At 53.8% G+C, this 15,320-nt stretch overlaps 2 protein-coding genes across 4 annotated transcripts in view; both read right to left on the minus strand.

Annotated features, from left to right (window-relative positions):
• Positions 1 to 3,966: 3,966 nt before the first annotated feature.
• On the minus strand, positions 3,967 to 5,720 carry DLX1 (distal-less homeobox 1). The gene is made up of 3 exons (XM_065672765.1): positions 5,321 to 5,720; positions 4,590 to 4,789; positions 3,967 to 4,221 (listed from the first exon to the last, which is right to left on the minus strand). Exons 1-3 carry the CDS (start codon positions 5,631 to 5,633, stop codon positions 3,967 to 3,969), a joined length of 768 nt encoding a protein of 255 aa, XP_065528837.1. The 5' UTR covers positions 5,634 to 5,720.
• Positions 5,721 to 9,586: 3,866 nt separating this feature from the next.
• Positions 9,587 to 15,320, minus strand: part of METAP1D (methionyl aminopeptidase type 1D, mitochondrial) — a 48,128-nt gene continuing 42,394 nt past the window's right edge. For all 3 annotated transcript variants that reach the window (XM_065670378.1, XM_065670380.1, XM_065670377.1), the window contains exons 7-10: positions 11,455 to 11,552; positions 10,767 to 10,814; positions 9,804 to 9,882; positions 9,587 to 9,665 (exon numbers count right to left, since the gene is read on the minus strand). In XM_065670378.1, the coding sequence (XP_065526450.1) occupies positions 9,587 to 9,665; positions 9,804 to 9,882; positions 10,767 to 10,814; positions 11,455 to 11,552 (304 nt within the window). The remainder of the gene's footprint in view (positions 9,666 to 9,803; positions 9,883 to 10,766; positions 10,815 to 11,454; positions 11,553 to 15,320) is intronic.

Here is a 15,320-nt window from a genome sequence, read left to right on the forward strand (position 1 = left end):
CGTAGCAAAAAGCCGCGTCCGGTCCTTTGGTGTGTTGTAAAGCAAAGACTTGTGCCCAGAGCCTCAGGGACTGAGGCGGCAGGTAAGGGGGGCGACACAGGGGCTACGCGAGGGAGCGCAAGGGGCGCGACGTGGACGGGTGCCCCACGCGGGCCGCGGAAGCGGGGGGAAAGCAACTGGCACCGGCTCCGCCGGCCCCGGCTCCCGTAAAACTTCTCCCCGGCGGCGCCGGGGCGAGGGGCGGGAGCGGGGCGCCGGGCAGGGCAGGGGGGATGCCGCGCCGGGAGCCGCGCCGAGCCGCGGAGCGCTGCGCGGGCAGAGCGGCGCCGGGGCGGAGCGGGGGCACTCGCCACCCGGGGCTTCCGCGGGGCCGGGGACTGCCGCCTCCCCGGCGCGATCGTTCTCGGCGGTGGTTCCGCGGTGTGCGTTTGGCCGTTCCTCGCGAAGGGGAGCGTTACTGCCCGGTTCCCAAGCAGGAGCCGGGCGGTGGGCAGGGACGAGGGGGCACCGGCGGCGGGGGGGGGGGGGGGGGGGGGGGGGCACGACCCATGGCGCTTTTTCACCGGCGGGCAGCGGAGGGGGAGCGGAGAGGGAATTTCTTGTCCCTCTGTCAAACGAAGGGAGCGTATTCCGAAGGCAGGCGGGCTCGGGCTCTGATATTTGATTTCCCCCCCCTCTCTAGTTTCAGGGGCCGCTCTGTGCTCTGCAATTAGATTGACACATGTACAACATCCCCAGCCATTCAAGGGGGTTCGCAGGGACACTCCAAGGGGATTTTTTTTTTCTTTTTCCTTTTTCTTTTTGGGTGGAAGATATTAAAGAGGTATCTGTTGTTTGGCAATTTTGCTAAGTCTGTCTTCATTACTTCAACATTGTGCATTTGCTAATTTGGAAGCCCCTTCCTATTGACAGCTCTGCTCCATACACCTGCAAGCAATTTGCAGAGCTCCAATATAGGAGAATTGCAGAGATGGCAGCTCGCACCTATTTTATGGTGTTTTTTTTTCCCTTCGCTTTTCTCAATGCACAGCAAATTTGGCTTTCAGTGCGTTATCTCTTTTGTTAATGCAAAAAGATTCCCTGGGCGAAAAAATTGCTCATAATTACCAGAGAGATGGGGAAACTGCATTAGAATAAATAAACCTGAAATTACTGTAATTATGTTGTGTTTGATGGGCTCGGCTTGTAATCAAGAAGAGAATACAGTGAAATGATGCTGACCCTCTTGGGTTTGCAGCTGTACGCGCACTTTGGGGTCTTTTTTTGCAAAAAAGAGTCATTTTGATCATCATTAAGCTGTGTGCAACCTATTTCAGAAGTGTTTGAAAATGAGGGGCACTTTTTTATTTTTTTTTTCTCCCCAACAAGGAAAAAATATATCCCAAAATTGCATTTTGCCATTTACAGGCTCATCCATCGGGTTTTGTTTGAGGGGTGACAATTGTTAAAGGTATAATATTCGAAATCAGGATTTAAACATTGTAATGAGGTATTGTTTCAATATAAGCACCTTTGGATTATTCATAGTTTAATTAATATCCTCATTATGAAAATCTTCGAATCAGGTATTTGATGAACTACTTGTCAGCAACAAGGCAGAATTAATTAGGCCTGTATTGAGATTAACATTTTCAAATGTACAATTATAATAGCCTCTAACTCAAGACCGCCTCGCTGAAAGAAAACTAATAATTTCTCTATTTGAACTCTTAGCAAGGCGTTATTGAATTAGGGGAAGCCAATATATCTTTAAAGCGCCCCGAGCTGCTTGACCACCCCATTCCTGTCCGGTCAAAGCAGTCTGGTGTGTGGCTGCAGGCGCCGCAGAAGCTGCGCGGGTCCCGGTGCGCGGCGGGGCCGCAGAGCGGCTCTCGCTCCGCTCGGGGCTGCGGGGTGCTCGGGACAGCGCTGGGGCCGTGAGGCAGCGAGAAATGGAGCTCCGGGAAGTGTTTTCGGGGCCGAACCGCCGTGGGCCGCCGCGCCGCATTTGCACGCCAGCGGGATGCTGCGCTGCCGCGCATCGGCCGTGCGCGGACCCCGCGCTCTGGGCAGGGGGTGCGGGATTCGGGGAGGGTGCGGGTTGCCCCCCGGGTTTCACACTCCGCGGAACCTCAGCGCCGGACCGCGGCCGCCTCCCCTCCGCTCCGCCGCGCTTCACTCTCAGTAGCGCGGGGAGAGGGAACGGCTGAGCCCGGCGCTGGGGTACCCGCTGCGGCCCCCTGGACGGCTCCGTCGTCGAGAGGGTGCGCGGCCCGGCTGGCGGGGCCGGCGCCGTGGCGGTCCGGTCCCGCCCGCGCCCGCCTCCCGGCCAAGGAGCTGCTCCCGGCTTCTCCGCGGAGGGTCCCGTGGCCCATCGCTACCTTCCGCCGCCGGCTGGCTGGGTCCGGTCGGACATAGCCCGGGACCGGGTGCGCGGCCAGGGGCGGCCGTCCCCTTCTCCCGTCTCGCCTCTCGGCTACGGCCCCCGCCGTCCCGCCGCGTAGCGCGGAGGCTGGCCCAGGCCACGAGACAGGGATCACGCGTGTCTCTTTTTCCAAACCATAATTTTACTGTCTCAAAGAAACTTTATAACTTATGTACAAAGATTTGTGTGGTTTTCGGGTTTGTTTTTCTTTTTCTTTCCTTCCCCAGATACAAAGCAATAAGTTAACATTCTCAATATAAAACTAAACTTTGACATATAGAACACTAAACACAGCCGAGCTCAGTTTATCACATCTTCCGAGTTTCACAAGTAAAATGTCAAGATCTCAGTACACAAAGCATCATGTTTTACAGCCACACGAAACGGAAATTATAATAATAATTAAAAAAGGCTAAATTTGTGCAACATGTTTACATAATAATAATATTAATAATAATAATAATGAATAAAATATGTACAGCGAGTAGCTCCTGCACGTCGGTTTGTGCATTTAGACTTCGGGCCATCTTTGCGCGGAGAAGCCTGGCCGGGGCTGCGCGGGTGCTCCCGGCCGCCCGGCGGGACACCCCCGCCCGCCGTCGCCGCCCCCGGGGCTCTCGTTCCGTTCTCCGCGCCTTGCTTCACCTCGGCACCGCGCTCGGCATCTGCTGCGGCTCCACTTCCGAGCACCAAACAACGCGCCCGTATTCCCTTTGTTAAATACGCGAGAGATGCAAATCATTGGGCGCCAACCCCTCCACGGCAGCGAAGTAGAAAAGTTGCTGTAAAAGTTAAAAATCGCGCCTTCTTTCGAGGTGGTCTATTGGGAGGAGGGGGAGTCGGGGACCGAGTGTGGTTTTGTTTGAAGTAAACGGTGCGTCCGTCCGAGCAGTGCACTCAGCAAGCTGAGTTTGTTTCTGGCGCTCTCATAGTGGTAATTTAAATCAATAAATAAACCCCCTGTCTTCCCATTTTAACAACAACAAAAAATATACAGATGGAGAGTGAAAGGTACAGAAAACGCCGAGGGAAAGAAGCTCTGGACATTGTACAGCTTCCTCCCCCCTTGCAATTGAAGAGACCGTCAGATCGGAGTAGCAAATAAATGACCTACATTTCAACAGACACAGACAGACAGACAGGACAGAGGAGAGGGCTTCCCCCCTCCCGAACATCTTTTCCCGATTGTCCCACAAAGCCGCGGCCGCCGCTCGCGGTGCTCTCGGGCTGGTGCGCGGTCGGTGCCCGGGGCCGCCCGGCAGCTGTCAGCGCTGGGAACCGGCCGCATCGCAGCTGTGCGCTCCCGCACCGGGCTGCGGGGCAGCGTCCCGGCGGCCGGACGGGCAAGAGACCTCCTGCTTGGTTGTTTGCTTGGGTTTCCTTTGTGTTTTTGTCCTCTCTCTCTTTCCCTCTGTTATTATTTTTTTTCCTCATTTTCCCCTTTCCTTTTATTTTTTTCTTAATTTCTCTTTTTTTAATTTTTTTTTAATCATTTTTTCCATAATGATTGCGAATCTTTTCGGAACCGATGGTGCTTGCGGTAGGGGAAAACGCGTTTATAATCACATCAGCTGCGGCTGCTGCATAGCTTCTTGGTGGGCTGAAGGATACCACGACGTGTAGCTGGGGATGTAGGTGCCCGGGGTCCCCGATGAGGCCTTACCGGAGGCGGAGGTGGTATTCCACACCGGGGGCACCGGTGGCGAGCTGCCGGAGAGAGCCCTGCCGTTGGTCAAGGCGCTGCTCTCCAGAGCGGCCCCTCCTTGCTTCATCAGTTTCTTGAATTTGGAGCGCTTGTTCTGAAACCAAATCTTCACCTGCGAATGGGAACGGGCCAGAGCTCAGCATCCCTCAGTATGGTCCAGCATCCTTCTCCCCGACACCGTCCCCGCCAGGGTCCAATGGACCCAACACCCGGCGGCCGCCCGGATTCTCCCCCTTATCTCCCAGTGGTTGCTGCGCCCGCTGCCATTCCGTGATGCTAAACCACCCGGTAAGACCCTCCCGCCCGCCCCGTCGCTGAGGAGCAGCCGGCGCCGGGGAGGCCCCTCTGGGGCCTTTGCGGCACCGGCTGCTCCTTCGCGTAGGGGCGGGTGTCGCGTTGGGCCCTGTTGTGACCCGTCTGCATCACGCGTGGGGACAGGGAGAGGACAAGGGAGAGGGGCCGTCACTATCGGAGCTATACCTGGGTCTGGGTGAGTCCCAGGGATGCTGCGAGCTCGGCTCTTTCGGGGAGAGCCAGGTACTGAGTTTGCTGGAACCTCCTGTTCAAAGCCTGTAGCTGCAAACTGGAATAAATAGTCCTGGGTTTGCGTATTTTTTTCCCTTTCCCATTAAAGCGAACTTCCCCTCCTTCCACCACAGTGCTTTTCTCGGATTCGGCCCCTACAAACAACAAGCGATGCAGAATAAATAATAATAATAATAATGGCAGAAATAGTAATAACAGCAGTAGCAGCAGCAGCAATAGCAACAATAACAGCAGCAACATCAACAATAACAATAATGAGAAGGAAGAAAAGTGAAGCTCGACTAACGCTAACAAAGGCTCCGGGCTATTATGGCAGCGCAGGCTTCTTCCCAGAGAAAGTTTGCTATTTTTACAGGCTGCAGTTTAGGTTTAATTACCCTTAATTGCATACATTGTTTATAGCGCTACGCAATAAATAATTACGAAGACTAATACGTGCACATCTGGGTTGATTTCTTTTCCAGCCAGGCATTGTGTGCTCTGTGTACTGCTCCCCTGTGATCCTCAGCCTCTCCTCACTCATATTTTGTAATTTAATTTCATTCCCCCCCCCCCCCCGATAGATTTTGTTGTGGTTTTTTTTAAATATACGAGCACCCTCCCTCCCTCTTTGCCTTCCCTCCCCTTCCCCCCCCCCCCCCCTCCCCAAAGCCGAGTGCACCTACCTGTCTCCTCTAACCGGGTCTGAGTCAGGCTGGAGCTGTTGGGGTAGGACTGCACTGAACTGATGTAGGGGTTGCTGGAGTGGCTGCTGACCGAGTTCACATAGGGGTAGCCCAGCGGTCGGGAGAAGGACGAAGCTGTGCTGTACGAGCTGTCAGGCTGAGAGTGGCCCGCGGAGTGTAAACAGTGCATGGAATAGTGTCCGTGGGACATGGGAGAAGGAGACATTTGCTGGCTGGGCGGCCCAAACTCCATAAAGACAGCCTTCCCTGAGACGGGGCTATTTAGACTCTCTGGCATGGTAGTCATGGTCATTTCTTGTCGCTTGGTCTGTGTGTGTGTTCTCTCTTCAGCTTGCCTTTTTGGGGTCTGTTGTGTTTCTCAGGACAGGAAAGAACCCAATTTAAGCGGAACAGGGTTTTTCACTTTCCATTCATAAGAAAATGGAGTTTGTCTCTTTGAAAAGTCTAAGCATGATGCTGTAGATCTACACAAACTCGCCTAAAAGCTTTGACTCAGCCAAGCCTATGAATATTCATGAGCTGGCGGAGCTGATTGGTCCTCCGTCTTGCATAATCGCTTTGGATTGGTCCAAGGCGCTCGGGGCTCGCCCGGACCCCGGTGAGCGCGGAGAGCCGGGCTGCCAGCGCCGCGCGTCCCCGCGCGCCGGCCGCACGCCCCGACGGCACCGCCGGCTCGGCTCCGGTCGGGTCGGCGGCCTCCGCTACGCTGGCTCCGCGGCACCGCGCCGCGGCCGGAGCAGGCACCGGAGCCGCTTGGGCTCCCTGCTCCCATCGCGGGCCGCCCGCTCCCGCCGGAGGCGGCTGAGGGCGCCCCGCCGGAGCTCGGCAGGAGGCAGCGCGCCGCTCTCCGCCCTTCTCCTTCGCCCCTCTCCGCGCAGGAGGCGCGGAGAGGACGGCAGCCGCGCTCCACCAGCCCCGGCGGGCTGAGGGCCCACCTTGCGAGACCCGCAGACAAAGCGGTTGTCCCCTTGCCTGCCCGTCCGCGCAGGCTCCGCGGGCACGCAGGGGCTCTCCGCCCCGGCTCAGGGCCGCCCGGTTGTTGCCGTTATTGTCCTTAAAGAGAAAAAAAGGGAAAAATTCCAAGGAAACAAAACTCGCTCTGTTCGGCCAAACGGCGCATTTGAGCTTAAAATGAAAACTTCCGCCTGCGTTAGCAGTAAATGAGGTGGGACTTAGGAGATCCTCCCCAGAAAGCCCACGATGAATCCCAAATTACTTTGTTAGATAATTAGAAAGTGTTGATAATTATTTCTTTCATAATTCAGCGGTGTGACTGTAACAGGAAAATGATCTTGTGAAAGTTCACACGTGCAGATGTATTAGTTACTGATTCATTTGATTAAATGCTAGTCTCAAGTGCTCTGATCCACAGCTGAAGGCGGCCCCATTAGCATAACACTGATGTTTAATTTTCATACGCATAATTAGCCATATATTTAACACTAATAGCAACACGCAGCCTTCCAGCATTAAACAGCCTGGGATTTGATCTGGCCTGGGCTGAACTTTCCCGGTTGCACCTAGGCTGTCTAGGGTGCGCAGTTATCACGGCACCGCATCTATGTAATCAAGCGCGTTTTGGCGAAGGGGGAGCACCAATAAAAGGGAGCACTCAAAACAAATCGCGGGGCTGATGCCGTTGAATGTGGCAGTCCCGGACGGCCTTCCACCGCCACCGGGGCTGGGGCACCCCGGCAGCGCCCTCATACCGGGCTCGGGCTCCACCGGGCAGCGCCGGTCCTTGGAGCAACCGTCGCAGGGCTGCGCAAAACCTGACAGGACCGAGCCCCTCCGCTCCTGCTCACCACCCCCCCACCCCCCCTTTCATTAGCGCTCTGTCGGTTTAATTGCCCGTTTCCTAACGCCTCTTTTACTTCCTCTCCCCCTCCTTTTGTTTCCCTTTTTATTTTTTTGCCCGCGATGTAAAGTTCATTCTCACGCAGCGGCCGCGGCTCGGAGAGGGAAGGGGCGGCAGCGGTGTGTCCCCGCACGGACCCCTCCGGCAGCCGACTATGGCCCCCGGCCATGTAAGTGACCACCCGCTGCGTGTCTGCGCGTTCTCCGAGGGGGGACGGGGCGCCCCGGCAGCTCCGGCGCCTCCGCCGGCCTCGGGTCCGGCGGCTGCGGAGATGGGAAGCTGCTCTGTGCGCACCGGTTTTGCCGCCACCTCCTCCGGTTGTCCGGGCGCTGGCAGGTCTCGGGGCGCACCATAATTCTGCCGGCCCCTCCAAAACCCCGCGGACCGGACGGCGCGGTTCTGCTCACACCCGTCCTCCGTGCAACGCCGGCCCCGGGAAGCACGGCTTAGGCGGGCACGGAGGGGCCGCTGGATGCCCCAACCCCTCGGGAGCGACCGCCCCGTCGGGGCTCCTGCCGTGCTTGCCCGCAGGGGTTCCTGTGTGAAAGGCTTGTGCGAGGCGCCGGCTGTCCCCGCGTAGCTGAGGCATCCCTTCAGTCTCATTCATAATTAGGATTACAAACGTGCGCCATCGATGCCAGCGCCTGGCTGCCACCGCTCCACCGCGGCCGGTAAAAGAAGCAATCCCGTCAGTTACTGAGGGATTCAGATCAAACAAGGACTTCCCGGAGCTGCCAGCAGCCTCCTTAACATCGGGCAGCGGGGGGGTTCCTTGCCCCTAGCTGCCCCGTTCCCGCTTCACCCCAAGCCGCGGCAGGGGACGGGGCAAGCTCAGCACCTGCGGTGCCATCCAGGGGCTCTCGGAGTGGCCAGCCTCCGGGAGCTGCCCCTGCTGTGTCGCCAGGACGCGAGGGACCCCCAGGTCCTCCCAGCGCCCTGGGGTCTCCGAGAGTAAAATACTCCCTTCCCCGTCGGCCGGGCAGTGCTGGGGGTCCCTCGCCTCCCGCGGCTCAGAGCGCTGTTTAACCTCTGTGTATTTGTAAACTTGTTGGCTGCATCGTTTGTTTTTACAGGTTTTAAGGCCTTCCAAGCTCCTCTCGGGGAGGACGGAGCTGAGCGGCTGCCCCGCGGTGTTAGCCGTGTTCTGGTGGGGTCCTGCTTTTTGAAAAGATGCTGTTAGGAACTATTAGAGCTGACAGCTCGCTGTACTCGAGTGAAAACAAACAGCAGCGTAATGCTGTAAGAAAGGGGCTTATTTCTACCCTGAACCACCGAGGGACCCGGTGCAGAGCAGCCCCAGTCGCCTACATGTGGCAATCTCGGCACAGGACAGCATCTGCCTACAATTAAGGGCAAGTTATTGCACCTCTGCTGCCGCGGATCTGGGGCATTTCTCGATGTCCCTTACTGATCTCCAAAGCTAGCCCACATTTCAAAGGACCGGATCCTGTTCCAGGAGCCTCTCAATACCAAGGCCAGAGCCGTCCGACTCGGTGGGGCGGTCAGTAACCGGCTAATTGCAAACGACCTCCCCCACACCGCCCGCAAGCCGGGGGCAGCACCACAGGGAGCGCGGGGCCGAGTGCGACCCACGGCTCATGAGGAGCATCAGCTCCAAACTCCATCCAGGAGCCGGAGCACCCTTCAGACCGCAAACTCCTCTGTTTCTGTTAAACGCTTTCACTGCGGAGTGCCTCTCCCTTAACTAACGTGGGCACCGCAGAGCAGTGATTACCCGAAACCCGCTAATTCTTCAAGCAGGGCAATTATTGATCTCCAGAGAGGCACGCTTCGCATCTCATTTTTAATCACTTTTTTCTTTGTGCTGTGCAAAGAGAAATTAGCCGAGGCAGGAAGGAGGGGAGGGGGCTGCTATTGGGAAGGCTGTGGGAGAAGAGGCAGCTGCCACTCCTGCCACCCTTGGGAAACTTTTTTCCACCCTAGTAGAAGTTACAGCCTGGGAAACAGCACTGTGCCAATCGCAGTGCAGGCAAATTGACCCTGTATCTTAGCTATAAAGCAAAAATCCTATGCTCCCCTGTCTTCTCAGCTGCACAGAGACAGTGTCATCTGATACATGTTTGTCCCACACAGGATTTGGAAGAGAGGGGACCCGCTCTCTGCCCCTCACCCCAAATAACCCAAACCTTTTGCACTCGGAGGCTGTGCATGGCTGCTTCCAGGGTCACAAACAAGCCAAGGGACTTTATTAAATCCTCACCAGCTAACACACGGAAAGGTCTGTGTCAGGAGCCAACCTCTCCATCTGCTTTTTCTGTCCTCTGCTGTGAGTTCTGCAGCACTCATTCTTCACAGAAACTACAGAAATCCTCCTCTCTTCCGAGTGAAACTGGAAATCCCAGAAGCACAGTGAGTCCCTCCACTCCTTAGGCTTCTTCCACCAGTTTAGACAGTATTTCTGCTCCTTCTGAGGTAATCACAATGGTATGTTCAAACTGTGCTGATCTGAAATGCACATTTAGCAGTTATTAGGGGACAAATGCATCCACCATGTCCATAACACCCAGCTTTGGTGGGTTTTTTTTGGCCGTCATTGATCAGTTCTACAGCTTTAGGAAAGATCAAAAAAATTAAATCAGGCACCTTTTATTGTCTACAGAAATTGCAGTCCATTTATCCTTCAGAATCTTAAATTCGGGGGATCCTTCCATTATTATCGGCTCTGTAGCAAAAAAAAAACCAAGATGTATTCTAAAGTTAGTTGTGTGGAGTGTGAAGCAAGAAAGAAAGGTGGGTGGGGGGGAGGGGGTCCCAGCAGGTAGCTCCCCTTCTGCACAGGTCCTGCTCCCCCGGGCTGACCCTCCCTTGCAACACTAAAATGGGAACTAAAGAGAAAGACATCAAGGTAGGAAGTTGCCCATTCCTCTTTTGTAAAAGCAGGGAATTTTAATCAAGCTTTAATTAAGACCCCGTGGATAATAACCAAAGCACCAACCACACTTATAAACAGCAGATAGTTTTAAATACGTGAATTTTTTAAACAGGCTTAAAATGTTCATTAAATCAGCAAAACAACAATTTTCTTATTTCCCTCTAATTGCCATTTAGCCACACGGTGCGAGAGAGGGGTTTTCCCCGGCGGCTCTCCGTGATTGGTACCTTGCTGGCTCAGCCCGCGGCCCCAGAGCCCAGCCGCAGCCCCACCGGGCAGCGGGCGAGTATGAGCCACCCCGGGCTGATGCTCCCCGGTACACCGACAGCTGCGGGGACACAGACCCATCCTATCCATCCTTCCCACCCTTCTCATCCCCCACAGCCCAAGGGGGGCGGCAGAGCCTCTGCCTTGCCAAAAATAAGCTTCCAAAATGTCATTTAGGAGGATTTATAATAACCATTTCATTTTCTAAATGTTTCACTCAATCGGTTCTTCAATGCATTAAAAAAAAAAAAAAAAAGATATTTTAATCTTCTGCTTCCTACGGGGTCAGCGTCGCCGACATTCCCCTATCTGCACGGGTATTTCGATATCCCAATAAAGAAGCTGTCCAGATCTGGGCTGCTCTGTGTGTGCTTTCTGAAAAAAACCCGTAGCAGAGAGTTACTAACCTATTGTGAACGCCATTCCCTCTTCCATTAGCAAATCGCTGTCATTGGCTACAAAAGAAAATAAAAACGCGGTTACGACTGTTGGGGTTTTGGTTGGGTTTTTTTTTCCTTTTTAATAGACACAAACAGCACCTGGTTTAACCCCCTTTTTTGGCTCGCAAGTACCGCGCACGCCGGTCCCCGCTACGAACCGCAGCATCCGCCGAAAGTGATCCCACCTCGGCGGCAGTGGGACCACCCGAAAGCGACTCCGCCCAGGCCGGGTCCGGGAGCTTCAACTTTTCGGCCGAGATTTTTTTTTGCCCCGTAACAAACTTTGCTGGCATGGTTCGGGCGCTGGGGGGGATGCCGGGGTACGGGCGGTGGTGCAAGGGTATGGAGGTGCGGGGCCACTGGACACGGCGGATGCCGCCCGGAACGGGGGTCAGAGGCGTTCCGCGGGGCTCCGCTGCCCCAACGACTTCGTTAACGAGCGATCTGTCCTCAAAAATACCCGCGCGACGCTCAGAAAAGGAGGCCGGGTCTGCCTGCCAGTACCCAGCGTGGAACGGCCCCCCCCCCGGGGAGCCCCGCCGGGACCGGCAGCGTGCCTGGGTGAGGAGGGGGGTTCTGCTCGTTTTACCCCCTCTCCTGGAGCCGTTCCATCGCCGGCGGCAGAGCGAGCGCAGGCGGCAGTGGGGCTGCTTACCGTGGTGCCACACCTCGGGGTGCCCGTGGAAGTACGACCCGATGCCGTGGCCGACGAAGAACGGGCAGACCTGGAAGCCGCCCTTCAGCGCCACGGAGCTGCGGGGGCAAAGAGGACACCGTGAGGGAGTGTGGCCAGACCACCCTTCTGCCAGCCCCGGGTCTTGCCACCACACTGGTATCAGCAGCAGCATCACCCAGGTCCCATCCCCTGCAGTGGTTCACCACCTTGTGCCTGCCCCAAAAGACAGTAGCCGTCGGACCTAGCACCGGTGAGCCATTGTTAGGTTTCAGAGTGAACATGCCTGCCAGCAGAGGCTCGTAGCTTCTGTGTCAGCCCTGCTGCCTATGCAAGGCGGCAGCATATCATGTCCCTATCTGGTGCTGGGTAACCTTTCCCACAAGCACATTGGGAACTCATTTTAACCTGGGACAGCTAAATGGCAGCCAAGTCACGCAGCTGAGGCTCCAGCACACCACCAAACTGCAGCCTCTGCCTCTGCCAAGCCCTCCCTGTGTGCACAGTCCATGCTGGGTTGTGTACTCACTGTCTGCACTGGGTTTTCTGCAGAAAAAGAGGTTCTCGCTGCCAATAGGGAGAGTTTAGAGCCCTACTGCTTCCTTTTTGGAATACTACAAATATTCTGTACCAAAATGTATTGAAACTCCAGCAAATCTATTATTGATAATGAACCCATCACCAAACCCATCAGTAGCAAAATGAAAGAGTCATAGTTATCAGTTCTGCATGGGAGTTCTGTCCTGTTCTCCAGGGCCTGCCACAGGTAGGAACATCTCTGAGGGCTGCCTGCAGGAACACGGTCAGGCACTAATCCCTGCCCATGTCAGGAAATTCCTATCCCGATCCCTAAAAAAGGTATGTGGGGTGTCCTCTGGCTGCTGGGCTACCCCATGTCTGCAGGCTTCACTCCTGGATTCTGCCTTTACAGCAGTTCATGGGATGCCCTAAGGGCTCAGCCAGGAAGGCTGCCACATCCAAAACAGAAACGCGCAGAGGTCTGGGGAGACCCAGAGGTGGATTAGAAGTGACAAGGAGGCTATCCCTGTCCCTGCATATGATCCCCATACCATTTCTAAAATCAAACAGGAAGTCACTTAGCCTAAAAGATTTCATCTATAACATTAAAATCAAACTTGTTTTAAATCAAACTTGAAGTTTTAAAAACTTCAGGTTTGCCTATATTTAACCGTAACATGTTTTCTCAGCTTGACTACAGGTGGAAAAGCAGAAAAGTTAAGAAACTCAAACAAAAGTGTAAGCTCTCACAGAAATTAAAGCATGTTAAACCCTACAGGGAGGCTCTCACTCAGGTGCAAAGTGGCCTCAACTTGCTGTATGCAGTAATTCCTTGGCACACCAGGCTTCACAGACCCTGCAGTGCTGGCTCCAGTGCCTGTGGGTCACCATCACAGAATTTAATGCCACTGCAATTGAGGGACATGGCGCTCCACTACAGCAAAATGGCAATGAGAGAGGAGTCGGGTCAATGGTTAATAATGCTGCAGCGTTCAGACCTTAAGAGCACATTCTAACAGGATTTGTATATTAGCTTTTACCCACCCATTGCCCTGATACAAAGACCCATCACATTTCATTCATTAACTCTAGAGAAAATGGAATGTCAATTTTAGCTGCCTCCAAACTCCTAAGTATTGGCAAAGAGGGTTACCAATAAGGCTAGAAGTCTGGCTTCATTTGGTTGTACACAAAGCCATCTATACGGAAAAAAAGTAATCAAAGTTTATGCAGCAAAAAGTCCTCCTTAGAGATGGAAAACTTTCTCCCCTGCCTTTCTAACACATTGGCCACATCTGGGTCAGAGACTTGGCCTGCTGGCTATGACAATACTGAAGGCCAAGGAAGAAGCACAGGGAATGGAGTCAGAAAGCCAAATTACTCAGAAACATACACAAAATGAAACGGCTGGTCTCCGGTGACCAAGCTCAGAGCAATGCAGATAATGAGTCCCATATGGGTGAAGCAATTCTCTGAAGAGAGATGGGAGAAGCCATCCATGCAACATGTGATAAGCTTTTCTTTCACCTTCTTCTGCAAGCCTTTTTGCAAGAGGACAAACAATCCCACTGACTACTCAGCTTTGCCGATGTCCTTACATGGCATTCCTGACCACTGAAAAAGCACGCTTGGTTTATGAGATGTTTTGTATTATTACAGGATTTCCCCCCCAGAAATACCCATCTTCTATAGCAAGACAGAAAGCTCTTTTCTGTGCAGCTATTCTTCCAGGCACCATGGCTACATACTCTCTGTGGGCAGGGGAAGCTCTCGCCCCAGCACTCAGCTGCTGCTCAGGAGGGTGGCAGTGGCAGCAGCAGCTGCGTGCTGAGCACCGGGTGCAAGAGCACCGAGGTACACAGAAGGCAGTGTTAAAACAGCATCCTGTCCTCAGATGGTGAAAGAAGTGGTTCTCATGCATTTCAACAGCAAATTCTGCCACTTTCTTGCCAAACAGCTTGAAAACAACTCTGTTGGCACCAATACTTCAGTGGTTGCTGTCTGTGATCAAAATAAGGGATCTTGGAGCTCACAGGGCTTTGACATTGGCGCTGACAGACATCTGTGCCCCTCCTCCTTCCCACTTAATAACGTCTACATAGAGAGCTTGGGTATTCTTTACATAAAATGCAACGTGGTCAATGAACCTGAAGTGACACACAGAAAACCTGTGGAGAAAATAAGCTGCAGGTATGAAACTCAGCCACGTTCAATCTGGCTTTAGCATCTGCATGCGCTTCAGAATCACCTCATAGGGAATTTCAGTCCACAACTACTATCTTTACTTTGGAGTATTTAAAAATCCTAGTGAGCTCATTCATCCTTGTGGAGTTACAGTAAAACACCCAGCTTTCATAAAAACCCAAAGCTACTAACCCCAGCTACAACTTGCAAAAGCAATCCTGCAAATGTACACATTGGCTCTAAGTGCTGCCAGGAGGACTGTGAAACAGCTCCGAGAAGAGTGAATTGAACTGTTAATCTTGGTCAGCCTCTTCAGCCTCCAGGATTCCCAGGCTGTGGAATCTGATTAAAAATCAAGATGCCATGAGTGGCTAATTTTTGCACAAGTTCTGCCATTTGCTGCTGACAACAGCTCAACATTTCGGTTTCACTGTTTCACTGCCCAGCTCAGGACTTTTCTTTCTGTGGGTAAAGAAAGTGTGGGCCTTTCTTTCCAGCTCTCCCTGGAAGGCAGCCTTACAAGATTGCAGGCCCAGCTCCATGTGCTGCACCTAGCAGACAGGCAGCATAAGATCAGGCATCCAGAGGAGTCCTGACTGCAAGTAGGAAAGCAGTGAAGGTGAAGGCAGGATTTGGCATGGCTGAGCTGGGCTACCTGGCATCTGCCGTGGGAAAGGAGACATGCACCGCTGGGTGGATGCGCCAGTCTGCCAGTTCCCCTTGGCTGCTGAATCACTTCCAGAGCAAAGGCTGGGCAGTAGAGCCACGCCACACCAACAGCATCAGGGGGGGAAAAAAGGTTCTTCAAAATAACCATTGTCAAAAATATCCATTGACACATTTACCATCACACAGTTTACTCTTTGAGCCATGTTGCACACCTGGGCAGAGATGAATTGGGCAGGATTAAAAGCATAATCATTTAATGAGCCCACTATTTGATTTTATGTTTTGCTGCCATGTGTTCCAGCCCAGTGGCTGTGGAGTCAAGAGTACCTGCAGTGCTGCTCCTCTTCTGCTGATGGCAAAGCCAGGCAAAGTATCTGGCATTGGGATGGACTGGCAGCAGTCAAGCTGGTAAAGGAACATCAGTGAGGGCCAGGTTGTCCACCTAAAACCATAGGCAGAGCTCTTGTATGGTGGTA

Source organism: Lathamus discolor, chromosome 3 (genome assembly GCF_037157495.1).
Source record: "Lathamus discolor isolate bLatDis1 chromosome 3, bLatDis1.hap1, whole genome shotgun sequence".
NCBI lineage: Eukaryota > Metazoa > Chordata > Aves > Psittaciformes > Psittacidae > Lathamus > Lathamus discolor.